Source organism: Uranotaenia lowii, chromosome 3, assembly GCF_029784155.1.
Source record: "Uranotaenia lowii strain MFRU-FL chromosome 3, ASM2978415v1, whole genome shotgun sequence".
Classification (NCBI taxonomy): Eukaryota; Metazoa; Arthropoda; class Insecta; order Diptera; family Culicidae; genus Uranotaenia; species Uranotaenia lowii.
This window is the reverse complement of record NC_073693.1, coordinates 147,434,636-147,454,557: the sequence shown is the minus strand read 5'-3', so window position 1 is coordinate 147,454,557 and position 19,922 is coordinate 147,434,636. Positions and strand designations below refer to the sequence as shown.

The 19,922-nt window shown below is 38.6% G+C and overlaps 2 protein-coding genes across 4 annotated transcripts in view; one reads left to right on the top strand and one right to left on the bottom strand.

Moving 5' to 3' along the window:
* LOC129757203 (uncharacterized) overlaps positions 1 to 19,922 on the top strand; it is a 483,998-nt gene that overhangs the window by 243,133 nt on the left and 220,943 nt on the right. The gene's annotated exons all lie outside the window — the stretch shown is intronic.
* On the bottom strand, positions 6,844 to 19,640 carry LOC129757207 (serine protease inhibitor 2-like). 2 transcript variants are annotated; one of them, XM_055754341.1, is made up of 4 exons: positions 19,509 to 19,640; positions 19,330 to 19,427; positions 7,293 to 8,090; positions 6,844 to 7,233 (listed from the first exon to the last, which is right to left on the bottom strand). In XM_055754341.1, the coding sequence occupies exons 1-4, from the start codon at positions 19,570 to 19,572 to the stop codon at positions 6,955 to 6,957; spliced, it is 1,239 nt and encodes a 412-aa protein (XP_055610316.1). In that variant the 5' UTR covers positions 19,573 to 19,640; the 3' UTR covers positions 6,844 to 6,954. The 2 variants fall into 2 exon arrangements, with proteins under 2 accessions (XP_055610316.1, XP_055610318.1); XM_055754343.1 differs by having other exon boundaries at positions 19,330 to 19,430; positions 19,512 to 19,621.

The window sequence follows — 19,922 nt, the reverse complement described above, 5'->3', positions numbered from 1 at the left end:
ATCTTATCAATAGGATTTATTATTTGTATGAACTAGTTCTGCTGATCATTGGGATGTAGGATATGTTGGTCAACTCTATTTTATTAATGTTTATTTTTTGACTAGCCGAGATTTCATCGAATTTTTTTCACTTCTAGGGGAGATAAGGGCATAATGGCCACCTAAAGGAAAACGCTTATTTAGCCATAGAGAACATCTGTAATATGTGAATTACATCAATGTTTCGTGTTCAGACACTCAAATAGTCTATTACCTAATTGGATGAAACTTGAAAAAGTAGATAAAAACGTTGAAAAATCCATTTTAAAATTTTTTGCCGAAAGATGAAAACCATTCACTGTAGGGGCATAATGAGAACCCCCCCCCCTGGAACAGTATAAGCACCATTAATCGGGGCACGACGAGCGTTTTTGCCGGGGAATCTAGCAGCGAATTCGGCTCGATGAACTCAACTGAACAAAAGAGCTACAGCATGACTTGTTTCAGCTGATGTTTCGGCCTATTGGTAAGGTGTCGGAGAGGTAATCAGTAGACTCGAGTTCGATTCCTGGTCAAGGTGATTTTTTTTCATGTATCATGATCGATGCATTTTGCCCTAATCGTGAGGCTTAGATTCATCAAACAAAGCAATAATAAAATAATCTAGGTCTGTTTTTAGATTTCAAACAAATAACACATGCTCATACATTATGTTTCTGGTGTTTTGTTTGACGGATGGTGCTACTAGCCGTATAATGTAACAATCAAAAAAATCAATCACGAATGGTATGTGAAAAAAAACCCTCGAACAGGAATCGAACTCGAGTCTGCTGATTATCTCTCCGGCACCTTACCAATAGGCCACATCGACAGATGAAACAAGTCAAGCTGTAGCTCTATTATTCAGTTGACTTCATCGAGTTGAATTCGCTGCTAGATTAGATGTATGGCAGAAAAAGCTCATCTTGCCTTGATTGATAGTGCTCTGTTCGCCCCAGGTCAACAAATTTAAGTAAAAACGCGTTTTTAAATTGATTAAAGTGAAAAATAAAAAAATAATATGATGGTGAAAATTGAGAAACAATGTGTAAATCATGTTGCAGTGCGTACATTTTAGATCAAAGGTCATAAAAGCTTATTTGGTGGTGCTCAAAAATTATAATATTTTCGTCACTTGAGAACCTAGCTGGTTATTATTTAATATTTCTGTAAAGATGAAAAGGATATTTCTTTTTTGGTGAAAAATTAATACTATAGGTAGTACGAAACAAATCCTTAAGAAAATTTGTATAAGAAAATACGTACTTTTGTAGAAAAAAGGAGTGCTTATTATGCCCTGGGTGCTTGTTATGCCCTTATCTCCCCTACATGTATGTATGTTAATCTTAAAATTTTCGAAAAGCATTTCTAATGAAACGACAGCGTGAAAAGTCACGTTCTTGACCGCATAGCGTTGACGAGATAAACATTCGACGAAATGGTTTCCGATATGAAACATTGTTGTGATTCACTATTATAGTTAAACCTTTTCGACAAATGAGTCACCTAATCGGACGATTTTCGGAAACGTTTAATGTATTTACAAGTCATTTGGCATCAAAATTAAATTTTCGATTTTCCTTCCCCACAGCCATTTGCGAGAACCCCATACAAGCAAGCGGAAAAAATATTTTCATGTTTTTGTTTTCAACAATTGGATGATCATTTCTGCTTGTTGGCTTAGATCATAGTTCTTTAAAATATACAAGGTAGGCTATTCCGCTCTTAGAGGCCCCGGAAATTAATTCTGGAAAAAAAACTAACAGATCTAAGTTATTTATCACAAAAATACAAACGGTTGCAACGAAAATTTATACGAGTATGGCAGGAATTAAAAAAAAAACACGTTTAGAATGAAAATAAATTTGATTATGCTATGATGATTGTTGGTCCTTTGAAGATTGTATTATTTATATTTTCCAAATTTATTATTGAATGCAGAGTCATTTTGAGACTGAAACGTGCAAAACTGAAAAAAATGAGCTTTAAAAATGTTTTGCTGGTAGTAATTGAGTAATTGTCATGATTTTTAGCCAACCTGTAACCAAGCCATATAAAATTCTTATGTAGAACAATTAACATTAATAAATGATTGTTAACTCAATTTAACGGGTGGCAACTAAAATTTTGAAATATCTCTTTCAAGTTGTGAAAAAAAGTCAAGTGTACTTGAAGGAGATTTGATTTATTGAAATTAAAAGTACATTGTTCATTGTTGAAAAAAATTTAGAGAACAGTTGAAAACGGTCCATAATCAGCTGTTAGCCAAAGCTTTCGTTTGATGTCGGAACAGGACCATTGTACGACCTCCATGTCAACTTTGTGAAAACATCTCTTGATTCTACCAATCAATTGTTTGCAGTTCTTGCCTCTCCAATTATTTGTGTACATCATTGTGCTTCAAGTTCCAAAATAATCTTCGACTGGCATCTGAGGCAGATCGAGATCGACACTGAGGCAGATTTGTCGGGTTGTGGCTCTTAAGTACAATCAATGGATTGTGTTTCTTTTAGCATAAAGGGTGATACGGTCAAAATTTGGTCCATATCAACTTGATGTACATCTTTCAATTTTGCATTTAAAAAACCTGAACACCCCTCATTTTGAAGGTGTGTGTGTAGAGTGTTGCTCCTATTTTGATTTCGGAATTCACTCTTCAGTTGTCAAAATGCTGTCCAAGGAAGAAGAGCAGCGTTTCAAAATTTTGCTCGCGCATCGCGTAAATCCGAGCTACTCGCACGCAAAGCTGGCAAAATCGCTAAAAGTTGCCAAATAAACCGTTACAAATATAATTAAAGTGTTTGAGGAACGTTTGTCGACAGCCAGGACAGCCAGGGGGAAATCGAAAACTGGAAGCCGCTAAGACGACAAAGAGAGTTGCCGGTAGATTCAAGCGAAACCCTAACCTCTCTCTCCGAGATGCCGCAAATAAGTTGGGTGACGATACACCCACGACGATACACAACCGTGCATCGAGCCAAAAAACGAGCCGGACTATCGACTTACAAGAAGGAAGTAACTCCAAATTGCGATGATAAACAAAACACTACGGCCAAAGCGCGATCCCGAAGACTGTACACGACGATGCTGACGAAGTTTGACTGCGTGGTAATGGACGACGAAACCTACGTCAAAGCCGACTAGAAGCAGCTTCCAGGACAAGAGTTTTATACGGCAAAAGGAAGGGGACGGGGAGCAGCTATTTTCAAGCACATGAAACTGTCAAAGTTTGCGAAGAAATATCTGGTTTGACAAGCCTGTACCTGTGGCTTGAAAAGCAGCATTTTCATAGCTTCCGGGACTGTAGTTACCGCATATGTGCACCAAGTTTCGCACCCGTACAGCAATACGGATTTGACGTTTGAATTGAAGATTTGGATTTTCCTTCGTAGAGAGATCTGGCGTGACCGCCAGATGTTTCGGAGACTCACAAAACCAAATCGAGCCTTTCTGATCCGTCTTTCGATGTCTTTCCTGGTACAACCATCAGGCGTTATCTGGCTACCAAGATACTGGAAGCACTCCACTTTCTCAACCTGTTGCCCAGCTACCATGAAAATGAAGGGGTTTCCTTTGTTGATTTCCATCGACTTGGTCTTTCCGACATTGACTTTGAGACCTGCTACCTTGGAACCTTCGGTGAGGTCGTCGAGTTTGCTCTGCATATCCGGTTGCGTTTAGGCGAGCAAAACAATATCGTCAGCCAAGCAAGGTCGTTCAGATGCTCCATTGTTGAAGGATTCCACGGCAATCCTCGGTTCGGTGCACATTCGATCGATCCAGTCAAGATCTCATCCATTACGATGAGAAAAATTAGCGGCGATAGAATACATCCTTGTCTCACTCCAGCAGTTACCGGGATTGGTTCGGACAAGATACCATCGTGCAAGACCTTGCACGAAAATGCCTCGTATTGTGCTTCAATGAGATGGACTAGATTCTCTGAGACTCCTCGTCGCCTTAAAGCCGCCCAGATGTTTTCGTGGTTTAGTCGGTCAAATGCTTTTTCGAAATCAACGAACACCAGCAGAAGAGAGTCCAGGAATTCATTGATCTATTCCAGCTTGTTGCCGTCGGAATCCAGCTTTTTGCCGTCGGAGTGTAGCGTTGATTTTCTCCTGGATCCTGTCTAGGATCACTTTGCATAGTACTTTGAAGGTTGTGCAGATCAATGCTATGCCTCGCCAGTTACCGCATTCTGTCAGTTCTCCTGTCTTTAGGACCTTTACGAGGATACCCTGCATCCAGTCGGCCGAGAATGTTGCAGTATCCCAGATGTCAGCGAAAAAACGATGCAACATTTGTGCTGAAAAGGCAGGGTCGGCTTTCGGCATTTCAGCAGGGATGTAATCGATCCCAGGCGCTTTGTTGGATTTGATGTCTTTGATTGCCGCTTCTATTTCAGCCAGCGAGGGCGCTTTCGAGTTGACGCCAATAATGCGACTTACTGTTGGCACTTTGAGCTGCGGGTTCTGTTGGTCACCGCTATTCGTGACTCGGAAGAGTTGTTTGAGGTGCTCAGTTCATCGCTTGAGCTGATCTGTCAATCGGTCAAAACTGACCAGCTCGGTATATAAGCGGCATTCTTGCATTAGTCCTTGCACAACTGAGGCGGCGAGAAATGTCATAAAGTAATTGGATATCTTAATTGGCGGCGGCTCTTCCTCCCTCTTCGGCTAGGGAGTTTGTCCAGGGTCTCTTGTCTCGTCTACAAGCTCGTTTAACTGCCTTCTCCAGCTCCGCATAACGTAAGCGGACGGCTGCTTTGGCTGACCCGGTACATGCCTGCTCATTTCCGACTTTCGCCTTTCTCCGATCATCGACCATCCTCCAAGTTTCATCCGACAACTATTCACTTCTTCTTCCACAAACTTTACCTAGTGCACCATGACTCCTCGTGATAAAGGCATTTTTGATTCCACACTATTGTTTTTCGACTGTTCTGTCTGTCTGTCGGCAATTCCGAGGCTCGGGATTCAAGCTGTTCAACGTATGCCCTTTTCCCCACTGGATTCTCCAACCGGCGGACGTCGTATCGACACCCGGCTTTCTCCTCGCACCGTTGGACACGCGCAACTCTCAGTCGTATCTCACCAAGGACGAGGTGATGGTCAGATGCAATGTCTGCGCTTCGTTTGTAGCGGACATCAAGAAGGCTCCTTCTTCATTTCGGCTGATGCAGATCTCGGGATACCTAAGTGACCTTATGTGCTGGTCGATGGGGGAAGAGTTGATGCCACAAAATTCTACGAACATCCCTCCATTTTCGCTCATCTGTGTTGACTGTAAAACTGCTCTTTCTCCTGCAAATCGGCAACGTCAGTTGGCGCATAACACTGGACCATCGTAAGGTTTCTAATACGTGTTCTAATTCTGGCAACGCTTATTCTTTCATTTATCGGTTTCCATCTTATGAGGGCCGCATAGGAAACCAACTCCTCGTTCCCGAGTAGCGTGTTCTTCTCGTATGTTAGAGTAAAGCGGAACTTGCCCGGACTGTTTCTTGTGTTCTCCAGTGTAAGGACAACGAACTTCGTTCAGTCCCAGGATTTCAAGCTTGAGACGGCTAGCTTATCTAGAAAGTTGAGCCAGCTTAACTTGTTGGGCAAAGGTTAAAACGTTCCAAGTTCCAATTCGTGTCCGTGTTTTCATGTTAAAAGTTATCGCCAAAGTTCCAGGTCGGTCATTTCTTCCGGATTCCGTAACAATTTAAAATTGGGAGCAGTAGGTTGTTAGCCTAAGGTCCCTATCCCGCGATCTTGGACCTAGCTGGCGGGAGCCGCATTTCATAAATTCAGCCGCTCGCTGCGAGACAGACGCTGTTTGATCCGCCACTGACCTGTAGAACAGACGCTCGGTTGTTGTTGCACGCCGCCCCTGACCTGGGGAACAGAAGCGTGCGGCCACCTTCTCAGTCTGCATGCGACCAAAGCATCCACCGGGATTGGGTACCCGATCTTCGCTTGGGTTACTCGCATCCAAGTCGGCACCACGCTGAGGTTGAGATAGGAGTTGTGGAAAAAAGGTGACATGACCACTATGAGGTCTCGAATTGCAAATGGTTTCATATTTACGCTCTTTCAATTGTAGGATAGATATGGAGCTAATGGAAAATAGGAAAAAGAATATACGAAATTTCAAATGAAATCAAATGTTTCTAAACACGTACTAATCAACGACGAATACGCGAAAATAATGCGAGAATGGAGGAAACCTGACTACTTCGATTACAAAATATTACAATGAAGCACGGTATCTTTCCACTATAAATACAACGGCACTTGTGCCAACCTGGTCATTCTTAATTCGTATATTGTAGTGTAAACATCACTCCAAAAAAGGACTCTAGCAGCGGCGAGAAGACGGCATCTTGGCTCGGAGAACCCTCAGATTACGACATCAATGTGGAAAATTGAAGAGATTTTCAAACTCGCCCATACTTATACAATTCATGCTCGAACAGCTCATGGCGAGAGAGTATATACTCAAAAAAGGAAACAGGAACGTGTATGTTGATGATGTAAAAATGTTTGATCTCGCGTTCGTCGCCACGCTTGTTTTGATAGTTTATTAGCAGGGCACAAGAAAATTCTCGAAGCGAGTAAGTTAAGGGAAGAACTTCGAGATTTGCAAAGTGTGGTTAAACTGAGCGGCTAACTTAAGAAAGAGAGGGTCATCCGTTTTTAATGTGATGGGGGACTACGCGGAAATCACCCGAACATGGGTTTCAGTGTTAAGGAACCGACTATTTTTAGGATGTGCAACAAATAAGTATCTAATGAAAATGAATATAATTTCGAAGTAGAAAACCAACATACACATACATAACTTTTAATTATTCTTATGTAATGTTTGATTGCCATTTCCTTATTTTAATAACACTCGTTTTTTTTATGAAAAGTCACCTATACAGCTTTCTTATAACTTCAATAATTTTCAAACGGATGGGTTCTCAACCTTCCCGACGAACAAAATCGTATTGGTTGAGGTCTCTTCTAGGAAAAACAGGAACGGCCGATTAACGTAGAACTGTTCCGGTTCGCTGGCAATTGTAAACACCAAGGAAGCACCGGATGCCGCGCTAGCCGTACTGCCCTGCTCATCGACAACGATAACGGACTTCTGGAAAATGTCTCCCACCTTCAGCGGCTGATTGCGTCCCCGTACAATGGCTCCCAATTCAGCAGAATCTTGGAAAATGCGGTTCACACCCAGCTTAAATATGTAGGTACCGTTAGTTAAAATTTATTTGTTGAATCCAATGTGACAATTACCTGTAGGAGGGCTTCCTTCTGAGATCCGGAGTAGTCGATGCGGAAACGTGGTAGCTCAACTTTCACCTCATCCTGTTCCATAGCATTGATGGCATCACGAATAGAATGTGATGAAAGTTTGCTGATCAGCTGCTGCAAATTACTGTTTTGATTTGGCAATAAAATAACCATCGAAAATTTGTAGTTTTCGTAAGGGAGCCGCAAAAGTTTGGCATTAAGAGCATTCGATTCCGTGTAGTGATAGTAGTTAATCTGCTTCATGAATGGAACTTGCACCGTGCGGCCATCGCCCGTTTTGAAAGATTGTGTTGTTGTCGCACTAGTCGGGAAAACGTTCGCCCACAATCCCTTGAAATAAACGGTATTGGCCAGCAGCAGGAACGTATCCCGGAGGCTATCGGGAGACACGAGATTTTCCACCTGACCCCGCGTTCCTTCTCGGATCCATTTGTTAATTTGCTCAGCAGCTTTCGGGGAATCCCCGAAATTCACATCCATCAAACTTGCATTGTATGACATCGTTACGGTTCCAGCAAACTTTTGCTGCACATTGATTTCTTGATCTACAAATACGGCACTCGCAATTGAAAGTTGGTTGGGTTTCTGCTGCAAAGCTTTCATAATCCTGACACAAGTGGCCTCTTCTTTGGCCGAGTGACGGCCGGATCTTTCCAGTGGTTCATTCAACTCGCGTTGCGTTTGGGACCCATCGCTTGTTCCCTCGTATAGAATGTTTAGCAGGTATTTGGTTGAAAATGTTGACATCACAACATTGCTGTCGACGCTTGGGAAAATACTCTGAAAAAAGAAAAAAGTAAGGTGAAACGTGGTAGATTTACTAACTTATTTCAGTTGCTTTACGAGAGAAGAGCCTTAAATGAACTCTTCATATTTAGAAAATAATTTTAAAATTCAACAGTAGATTGAATCTTTAAACAGAAGGATTAAGGTAGCAACGTATTTATTTCTGCTCTATCGGACTTGGGGTACCTAAAAGTGCAAGATGTTTTGGTTTTTTGACCATCAAAAATCAGACTCGCTCTTCAAATTAGAAGGAAAGTAACTGTGATTAGTTTTCAACGCTTCAAGTTTCCAGCCCGACACATCCGGGTTTTTTTTTGCGTCGGACACAATTAACACGCCATCGACTTTATGCAGGAGGTAAAACCTTTGGATTGGTACCACTTTTTTTCTTGTTTGCTACACGATAGTGCAGTTAAAGCTCAAACAAAACCAATCCCAGAATCATCTGCGCGTCGAAAGCCTCCTAACCCATGGTGGGACCACCAGTGTTCCAAGCTTTATAAGGACAAATCAGCTGCATTCAAAAATTTTCGAAATCATGGAACTGTTGTCCATTTGGAAGCATACGTTCCCCTTGAAAATAAGTTCAAAAAATTAAAGCGAGGAATGAATGAAAGCGAGGAATATCCACAAAGATGGATATTCAACTTCGCACGGAAAGTCTGTCAAGACTCTAAACCAGTGCAAATTTGGTCAAGGGAAAACGCGTGTAAATCGGTGAAATCGTTTATTCAAAAAATCAAATGAAATTTCTTTTCCAAGTTTAATTAGTATAAAATTCAGGAAAAAGAATCAGTAAGGCTTCCGCTTTTCCAAATTCGAATTGCCGGGCCTTACGCTTAACCCCTGCCATCAGATTTTTTACAGCCACCTTGTCCACCTTCTTCGCCGCAGAAAGCCAGTTTGCCTTGGACTGCTGCTCGGCCTTAGCAGTTTTTTTGGTCTTCTTTAGGTTCCGCTTGACAATAGCCCAGTATTTCTCAATTGGGCGGAGCTCTGGCGTGTTGGGAGGGTTTTTGACCTTGGGAACCACCTGCACGTTGTTGGCGGCGTACCACTCCATGGCCTTTTTACCGTAATGGCAAGATGCCAAATCCGGCCAAAACAGTACGGAACAACCGTGTTTCTTCAGGAAAGGCAGCAGACGTTTATTCAAACTCTCTTTGTCGTCTCAGCGGTTTCCGGTTTTCGATTTTCTCCCGATCCAGACTTCCTGGCTGTCGACAAACGTTCCCCAAACACTTTAATTACATTTGTAACGTTTGATTTGGCAACTTTTAGCGATTTTGCCAGCTTTGCGTGCGAGTAGCTCGGATTTTCGAGATGCGATAGAAAAATTTTGATATGCTGCTCTTCTTCTTTGGACGGCATTTTGACAACTGAAGAGTGAATTCTATAATCAAAATAGGAGCGACATTCAACACACACACACACCTTTAAAATGAGGGGTGTTCAGGTTTTTTTTAAATGCAAAATTGAAAAAAGTCAAGTTGATATCGATCAAATTTTGATCGTTCCACCCTTTATTACTAGGTCCCTCCAACCCCCCCCGCAGGGTTAATGTTTAATACCACTTTTGTACGACTTTTACGCAAGTGACATCGACAGTTATCTCTCTGCAGGCTGCACTCTAAGACAACTTGAAGATGACGGCGTAGTGTCTATCATAGGATCTACTGAGTATCATCTGCACATACCTTTACAAAAAACTTTAGACAGATTGTAATCCTCGTCGCAGAAGCTTTGCAGAGTGCAGCGGCTGATGAACCTGCAAGTTATCAGCGCATACCAAAGAGTGTCCTCGGTAATTGATGAGAGACCTCGATGTCCAACTGACAGCATCAGTAGGAAAGCTCGGAAAACGGTCGGTGGACCCATCGTAGATTTCTGCATGACGCAGTTCTTGACGGGTCACGGATGCTTCATGCAGCACCACCATCGGTTTGGACATGTAGCCTTCGCCATTCTACCTAACCTGAAATTTCGAAGGCGGGGTAGACAAAAGAAAAAATTGATATTTGTTCCAGCCTTATTCATCAATGTTAATGAGCCCCGACTCATATTCACGCCAGATATGGATAAGCCCATTTTTGAAGCCTAATAACATTTATATCTTGACTCTATTCAAAATGAAATATTTGTCATAATCTAGGTTTTATGATGAACCGTATTGAAAAAATCGACCGAAGGGAACTAAGGTTATTTATGAAAGGCTGGTTGTTCATGTTTCTCCCGAACAAAATGTTTCAAAATCCCATACAAGATCTAGGCTCGTTGAGCAACACCTTCCCTTTATCCGATCTAGCCCAAATTTGGCATGAGATCTCTTACTAGGCCTAGGATCAATTTTTACCTGCAGCGCCTAACTTTTTAAAGAGTCCTGTTATTTGAGGCACTCGACTGCTCAACCTAAGCTTCAACTTTTATGAAGAACGATTACTCAATCAAGGTGTTTCAAGTATCTTGGTGTTTGGGTTGATTCCAAGTTTTCCTCAGAGCCCAAATTGAGTATCTGAAAGGAAAATGCCAACAAAGAATCAGTTTTCTCCGATCAATCATTATTGGCACCTAGTGAGGAGCCCATCCAGAAGATCTTTTTAAAATATATAAAACAACTAGTTTCTCAGTGATGGAATATGGTAGCTTCTGTATCCAGTCAGCTGCCAAAACTCGCCTCATCAAACTCGAGCTTATCCAAAACCGTAGTCTCCGTATCGCTTTGGGCTGCATGCCCTCATCGTTTAACATGAGTCTTGAAGTCTTGACAGGAATATTCCCTTCGAAAGATCGATTAAATTTACTATCACTTCAGTTCCTCATCAGGTGTAAGGTCATGAAACCATTGGTGATTGTAAATTTCGAAAGGCTACTTGAGCAAAATCTTCAAACCAGATTTATGTTTATATATCGTGTCCTCATGTCAATGCAAGTAACCTTTCTTCGTACTCTTCAACTCGTGTTTGCAGCCCTGACTACGAGTATTCTTCTGTCCTGTTCGATTTGTTATGAAGCAGGAAATACATGAAATTCCGGACACGCACTGTTCACTTTTGGTTTCACAAATTTTCGAAGCTTAATATAGACACGTCGGTGCTGAAAAAATGAACTTTATCGATGGGTCCCCAATAGAGGATTAGGAGTGTTCAAAGAAGTATCTAACGCCTCTTACAGTCTACAGTTATCATGCTCTGTGTATATATCAGAGTTAGCTGCTGTTCATTGGACCTTCGATAGTATCGTCACACGACCTAAAGTCTGTTTCACATTGAATCTGGTCGCATCTTTTCATTTACTGCAGCGCCCCTAGTTGTCACATCGCGAATCTATTGACAGTGTTTTGATCCGGATGGTTTGTTTACTTATACCGTATTTGTTTATGCCGAGTGTTGCACTGGTGCACCACTGTTTGTTTATTCGGACGGTGTTGCACTGGTTTTGACCTGGTGTTGCACTGCCATCGGGCGGTGTTGCCCCGAAAATTTTGTCAGTGTTGTGAGAGAGCGTGTGAGTGAGCGAGGTAGCAATACACTGGCGAGGATTTGTGTTTGTTTTCATCGGGTACGGTGGAGCACTCCACGAGTGGAGAAAACAAATACAGTATTAGTGGAGAAAATTTCATCAAGATTGAAGCAGTCAGTCAAAAGTTATCGACGATGGAACGCGAAAGGCGAGAGAAAACTCTGCACACTTACGTAGAGAAACCGACGTGGTCAGGGGTAAAGATCGCGAAACTCCTGAAATATCCAAAATCGACTGTAAATTCGGTGCTGCAACGTTACCGGGAGACCTTTACGGTGGATCGAGCAAAACAAACCAGGCGTAAAAGTGGAACATATGACCGGAAGCTGCGAGCAAAGGTAATTCGATCAGTTCACAATAATCCTGGAATCTCCTTGCGTGATTTGACAAAAAAGTTCAAGACGAACTACAGTACAGCTCGACGAATTTGTTTGCGAGAAAGCTTGCGGTCGTATCATGCAAGCAAACACCCCAACAGGACGCTGAAACAAAACAAAACAAAACGTCAAAATGGATTTTGGACAAATACCCGGTAACAAATTTTACCTTGCAAAGCGTAAAGGGAATGTTGCGGGTAGATTCAAGTTTGTTTTCGCTGATGAATTTGCTCATAAGTTGATGATTTTTCAAGGGATTTGTAGTTGTGGAAAAAGACTAAGATTTTCATCACTGGGGACACAATGAGTAGAAATGTTTACAAAGAAGAATGTCTCCAGATGAGGGTTTTGCCATTCACTCGGTCCCACAAAGGTCCCAAGAAGTTCTGGCTGGACCTGGCAAGCTGTCACTCCAGCCGGGATGTCGTTAAGTGGTATAAGGAGAACAAGATCGATTTTGTTGAAAAAAGTATCAATCCACCAAACTGTCCGGATTTTCGTCCCATCGAGAAATATTGGGCAATAGTTAAGGGTAAACTGAAGAAATGTGGCAGAACGATGAAAAAACCCGCTCAAATGGAACAATGGTGGAACAAGATGACGAATGAAGTTACCAGCAGTACTGTGCAGAAAATGAAGGGTGGTATCACAAAAAAAGTTCGAAAATTCATCCGAAAAGCTGACGAATGATTTTTATGAATTTTTTTCCTTAAAGTGCAATAAAACGTTATTTCACGTTAGTACGTTATTTCTTTGTGAAGAAATGATCTATTTTATCCGACCAGATTCTATGTGTAACAGATTTTATTGACCACAACTTCATTATAAGAGATAATCTCAGCTCTGTTGAAGCGATGCGCTTTATGAGACCAGGAAATTTCACGCCGCACTTTCTCGAAAAATCTAAACGTTGCTGTTTCATCACCTTTGTTTGGATCCCTTCACGTTGGTCAATAGTAGGCGTTGAGAGGGCAAATTCCCACGCAAAGGTGGGTGTGATGAAAGGCAATATTTATTTACAAGCGTGAAATCGTCTTCAACGAATTCTATTTCTTGGATAGGAAAAACTCTATTGTGAACTGGCAGCGTTGATCGGACAAGGATAAGTGGGGTCGGTGGAATATCCCATGGGTAATCCTTAAGCCCTGGTTTGATTGATTGAACCTGAGTCGAGATTTATTTGGTTTATTTTCTCGTATCATGTCCAATCATTATTCCTTGAATGCGGTACTCTAACGTATGAATATTGCTGGTAGCAATTTCTGTGGCTGTGGCCAAGGTTACCACGACATCGAACATATCGTTTGGTCGGGTAAGGTCCACCAGGCCGCTAGAGCTAATTTAATAGACTCCCTCCAGGCCCGAGCAAAACTACACTGAACCCCAGTAAGAGACGTACCTACTAGCTCTGATGTACATTGACTACACATACAGTACCGTTCATAATTGTATAGAAATTGGAAGCAAGCGCACTGTCACTTCGACTTTGAAGTTCCATAACTTTTTACTCTGATGATATTTTTTGATCAATTTTTTTGCGTTAGATAGATCAACTATCACACTATTATTACACAAAATTTGAGCTTTCTGGAGTTTGTGTGGCCTGAGAAACAGTAATTCTTCGAAAATCGAACTTTTTGGACTTTTCTCATTCAAACTGCAATATCTCTGAAACCACGCTACATTTTTTATTAAAATTTTGCAGAGTGATTGTTGAAATATAAAACTAGCATGTCTGAAGTTTTCGAAAAGTTCTATCGATGAGATCAAAAGTTACGCGAGGTGCAATATTTCAGGCATGAACCTTGAAATGCGATTTCTATAGAATTTTGGACGATTCATGAGAACAATATCGATTCCTCCACCAATCAGACAAAAAATGTCTGGCAATAGCAATGAAGAAAAGAACAAATGGAATAAATGATCCATTTGTGTTTTGAAATCAGAATTTCACGAAAATGTTGTGATTTTTTGGTTGAAATAGATTTACTGGTTGTTAAACAGAGAATTTGATTTTCCTATGAAAACATTCGTACAAAATTCTATAGAAATCGCATTCCAAGGTTCATGCCTGAAATATTGCACCTCGCGTAACTTTTGATCTCATCGATAGAACTTTTCGAAAACTTCAGACATGCAAGTTTTATATTTCAACAATCACTCTGCAAAATTTCAATAAAAAATGTAGCGTGGTTTCAGAGATATTGCAGTTTGAATGACAAAAGTCCAAAAAGTCCGATTTTCGTAGAATTATTGTTTCTCAGGCCACACAAACCCCAGAAAGCTCAAATGTTATGATATAATAGTGTGATAGTTGATCTATCTAACGCAAAAAAATTGATCAAAAATATTATCACTGTAAAAAGTTATGGAAGTTCAAAGTCGAAGTGACCGTGCGCTTGCTTCCAATTTCTATACAATTACTAGCAGACCCGGTAAACTTCGTCTTACCATTTTTAACTTGGCATCCATTTTCCATTTTTTCTTTGCTGTTGAACTTTAAAAAAGCATCAAATGTTGAGTTTTTAATCGTTTCACTTCCGTGAACATGTCCTAGTTTTTTTACATTTCCCTTCTTTCCGTTTACTCAAATTGTCCCGCTTAATTCTATCGGAATCAAACCTAAGAACTTAAACTCAATTCTACGGGTATTTACTTAAATTATCATAAAATTACCTTAAATAAATCTCGCATGCATCTTACATTAAAACTTTTTTTTTACTTTTCTTTAATCTGGATGTTTTGCTTAATGGTATCAGCTCTCAGCTTCCCGTTGCAAAATCGCTTTTTTCAGCACTCAACGTAACCATCAAACTTAGAAAGCCTCTAGCTAAATCCACATTTTTGTAACTTGTTTCATGTAGAACGATATGTTGATAATATCTTTGTTTCATTTATTGAATACCATTTAAATGATTTACTCCGCTTTACTCGAGTTCACTTTAACCCTTTTATGCATGACTTTTTTAAATGAGAATTTCAGTTATTGATTCACTGAAATAGTAATATTTTAACTCGAATAACAAATATAAAAGTTATGGCCCATCAAAGTTGAAAAATATTTTTTTGAAATTCTTACTTCATTTCAATACGATTTAGCTAATTTCTTCAAAACTTTGTTCATTGCGTGCAGGAAGGTGTTTGTGATTGATTGAGAATAAAAAAAATTGTAAGAATTTGCAAACATTAAGAAATAACAGCGGCTTTCCAAAAAAAAAAACAATTTTTTTCTAAAAATAAATTAATAAATTTGATTTTTGCAGTTTTTCCGCATACTTTGTTCGATATCTCACACATACATTAAAATATCGTGATATAAATACCATGGGCTATTTTCTTTTAATATATAGAATTTTTTTTTTGACTACATCACTCAAAAATATCCACGCGTTTTTGAGATGTTTGGATTTTGGTTAATATTGTTTTTAAATAACACTATGCATTAAATGGTTAAGGTTTAAATCGAATTCAAAAGTTTCTCATAATTTGGAATTTAGATTTTATTAGGAATTTTGAATATCGGGACAATTTTTGGAGTATTTGTCCAATATTCTGTCTAACGCAGCACTTTCAGCTCCCGATTAGCATTGGATGGTATATTTTTTAGAACTGAAGAAATAAAAAACATAAGAGTAAATTTTTCACAAACCATTTTCAAGCAGCATTTTGTTCACCATGCTCACCTATTGAAGGAGTTTTAGCTACGTATTTTCACCAAAATCTTGTCCAAAAACGCAGTTTTTTTTATTATTCAAGCAAAAAATGCTAATTTAATTCCTTTGAACTTTAACCCAATTAATCAAGTAAAAGATTGGTTTTAAAAGGAGGTAAAAAAATGTTTAGATTTTTTGTTATTCAACTGAATCACAAAATTATTTTTTCGTTTTGATCCTAAAGGACATATATGCCCAATTCAGCGCATTGTTTTTGAAAATTCTAACTGAAGCATTGGGGTGTTCCGATTTCAAAATTCCCTGAATAGTGTTGGAGGTAATATAATTTAAGATTATGTGATATTTTCAAAATTCAATAACATTTAATTAAAAAGCAGATTTCAAAAAAATTTAAAATATCGAAAAGAATTAATCTGTTAAGGCTACGATGATTTCATGAGTTCATTCTATTTTCTAGAAATTTTCCTATAAACATATCTCGAAACCTTATAAAAAAAAAATATATATTGTGAATTGCTCTTTAAAAAAAACACCGGGGCAAGTGCAAATGGATATCATCACAATTCAACTTTCATATTATTTCAAAAAGAAGTGTCTAAGTATACATTAATCCCATTTATTGGTGCATGTGAAAACACATAGGTCTTTTTCAGATGCGTCAGTATAAACACTTTAAATTGAATTTATTTCTTGTTCCTGTTTGTCTTTTTAATCAACTTTCATTGTTATATCTGCAGTTTTTCTCCAGATTAAAATTATACTTGGTACTTCTATTTCACTGAATACTTTTTAACCAAAAGACCTTCATTAACAAAAACGTTTAATAGTTTTGAATATTTGCTTCATATCCAACACTCGGAATACTCTTTTTGACCATTTTGGAGATAAAATTCTCAAAAGGTAGATGTTTTATGGCTAAAAGGCGCGTTGGCACTTGATTCACCGTGTGAAATGACAGAAGTTAATATTACTTTCAACAGTTTCTTTCCGGTAATAATAACATCTTGAAAAAAAACACCTTGCTTCTGCTTCTGCTTCTGGAATATCAATCACAAAAAACTTTTTAACAAAAAAGCGGATCTAAAGTCTATTTTATGTTGCCAAAATATGCACTTTCATGTTAAGTACGCACTTGAATTGTGAGTGAACCAACAGTGAATGATTCTAAAAAAAAGAGTGGGGTTGGGCCCAACCAATTATTAATGAAGCAAAGTTTATACATTTTTTGTAAATATTGAACGTTTGCATTTGTTCTGGTGTACATTTTTAACTGAAAATTCTTCAAAAAATGTATATCCTCACTCACTTTTTGTTATGAAAAAGTGGTTTATTTTATTGATAAGTTTCACTTATGCTTGCAAAAAATCGAAACGTTCTTTGCATTCGGCCTTTAAATAAACATCAATCTTATATAATCCACTTTGAAGGACTCTTGTTCAGTTCATGTGTCTGTTTATTTTCATCGGATTTTGTTGTTGTTCTAAAAATTTAAAAGCGCTTGACACATTTTCAATTAAGTACATTTGTACATGTTCGGAAAACTTTCTTTTTTCAAACGTCCACGAAGAATCATTATATCATATGGATCAGCATGACATTATATTTTTGAGATAACAATTTCTGCTTTAATTACCACGGAATAAAAATAGTTTGAATTTTCAAAATTCTTTATATGGTTTTGATTCGATCGGCAAAATATCAAACTGGGTCACATCTAGACCTCAATTATAAATATGTGCTGTACAAATGAGCTGGGAATAAAAAAATCACATCTAGGCTTCATAGCGCCACCACATGTTTTGAATTATTCTTGGTTGAGAAATGCGCGCCAAAATATTCCCACTGATCAGTATGCTATGCCATGGTTACTATCCTTTTTCGACGTTTGCTCGCAAAGCCTCGACCATGGAGACGAAAAACAAAAACCGCCCGGCGCCCAAGGGAAAGAAAATCTCGGAAAATGGAAGCCATGACTTTTATTTGATTCAAAAAACTGCAAATTTAATCATTACGAACAATTGATGGGACTTTGTGTTGTTTTTATTCGATATAAACCGATTCGCAAGCCCACAGAATATTCTAAAAATAATGTCATTAGAATCAGTTCAGAAATTTCGGAGGAGTAGTACTACAAACACCGTTACAAGAGAATTTTATATAATAGATGAACGGTACTGTATGTTCGAAATATACCTTCTCATAAAAGCTTCAACTATAATTCTTTTTTTTTCATATTTCTGTATCTATTTTCTGTTCTCTTCAAAAAGTGATGATCCGAACATTAATAAACAATTGTTAATATACAAAACGAGTTTGCCTCCTTAATGCTCAAAAGAAATAAAAAAAAAAACACCAGTTGATTGCATTTATTTATTAGTCATTTGACAGCAAAATTCTACAATCCATTTTCGGGATTCCCCCATTCGTTAAGTTTTCAAATTCTAAAGTAGGGTTAAGACCATTTTTTTTTTAGACAACACGATATTTTATGCTTTTTTAGTCATTTGACTTCAAAATTAAAAATAATTGTTCGAATGTTCCAATATTTTATCGAAATTTAAAAAAGCACCTCAATCGCTATTCATTTCCTCTTCAGTTTTTTTCGGAAAAACCAAGGGGTGAAAACAGAAAAAATAGATATTTGTTTCGGCCTTATGTTTGTTCAATATATGTATTGAAAATCCGAACTGAGTTGTTTTGTCCGGTAACATACAGTTTCAAGAAAATAGTTCTCCTGAACAGGAATCTATATAACGTAAGTTTCCCTTAAGCGTTTGAAAAATCAATTTATGCCTTTATGGTGATCAATATTAATGAAAAATATCTACTTAGGGTAGCTAATGTCTATATTTATTATGGTAAGTTTTAAATCATAAATGGTAGGTATCCAATTATAAATGGTAGGTTTCCAAAAAAAAACTGTTCAGAAAAGGAAATCTTATATTATGCAACATCACTTTATTTTTGTTTTCATGAGTAGAATCTAATGTTTGTTATTTGAGGAACCAAAACACAATGTCTGAGCAAATTCAATCATTTATCGGCCAACAAACTTCAAGAGCATCTAGCTTTAAGCGAACGAGTGCTTCTTTGTTCATGTATGGAAAAGTTATTTATAGCTGCTAGAATTGGCAGATAAAATATATGTCTATATGAAGAGCTCGGGATTCACGAGGCATTTGCTTATAGACTCAAAGAAACGTCTCCAGCTAGAAGTAATCTCTGGTTAGTTATAACTAAATGTATTAACGCGTTTATATGAAGTCATATTGTTTTACATGGACAGTATTCTACTTGAATGTTCCCAAACCCTGTTGGTATTTGGAATTTCAATCCGTTAAACTAAGGAAACTTTATTTTATCATGCGAATTCAATTCCTAAGTAAAACGTTATTGATCGGCAGCTATTGATCTTCTTCATAAAAAACAATGTATAAACATAGATACCATTTAAGAATCAAAGAACTTGGGGGATCCTAAAAATGTTGACGCAAGTTTTCCAATTTCAAGTAGAAGTTGTTATATTGAGGAATATTACTTAATTGTTTGTAAGCATTTCTCATGTTTTCAAAAAGATTTATCAATACAAAATTATGTTCAAAGCTACAACTTCTATAATTTCAATTGTTGATAAACTCTAGCCTTTCATATACAAATACTTACCTTTATCAGCTTCCAATCGAAGGCATCATTTCGGGGAGGGTCATAGCTGAATGGAGATTCATCTTCGGGGGGCAAGCTAGCGGCACTTCCAAAATGTGCTAGTCGGGGGAGAGGCAATCAAAGAACAAGATAGTGACCTTAAAATATTAGGAAACGTTGGTTTTAATAGGCAAACTCACCAGTGCTTATCAGTAGCACTAAAGTGGTTGCAAACAACCGGTTCCGATTAGCCAAGCTCTTCATTGGGACTAGCTTTGAAGTATTTCAGCGATGCAAACCGATCCGAGATTCGATGTATACTGGTCCTGTTGATCGTTCAACATCGTAAGAGAATAGAAGAGCTCAAATGAGCGGTGAAATCGAGAAAGGAGAGATCTCGGTTTGCTTTCTGCGTCATTGGAGTGAGCTGGCTAATCATCATCTCATGGAAATCCCCATAATAAATGAATGATTGTGATTCCGGGAATAAGTTATGCTCAGGTCATCGCTCAGGAACCATAGAAAATCACTAATCATAAATTATAAAATACTATAAAATGGAGGTAAACAAATAATTTGTTTGCGAGGAGGGGGGGGGGGGGGTGGGGGGGGGG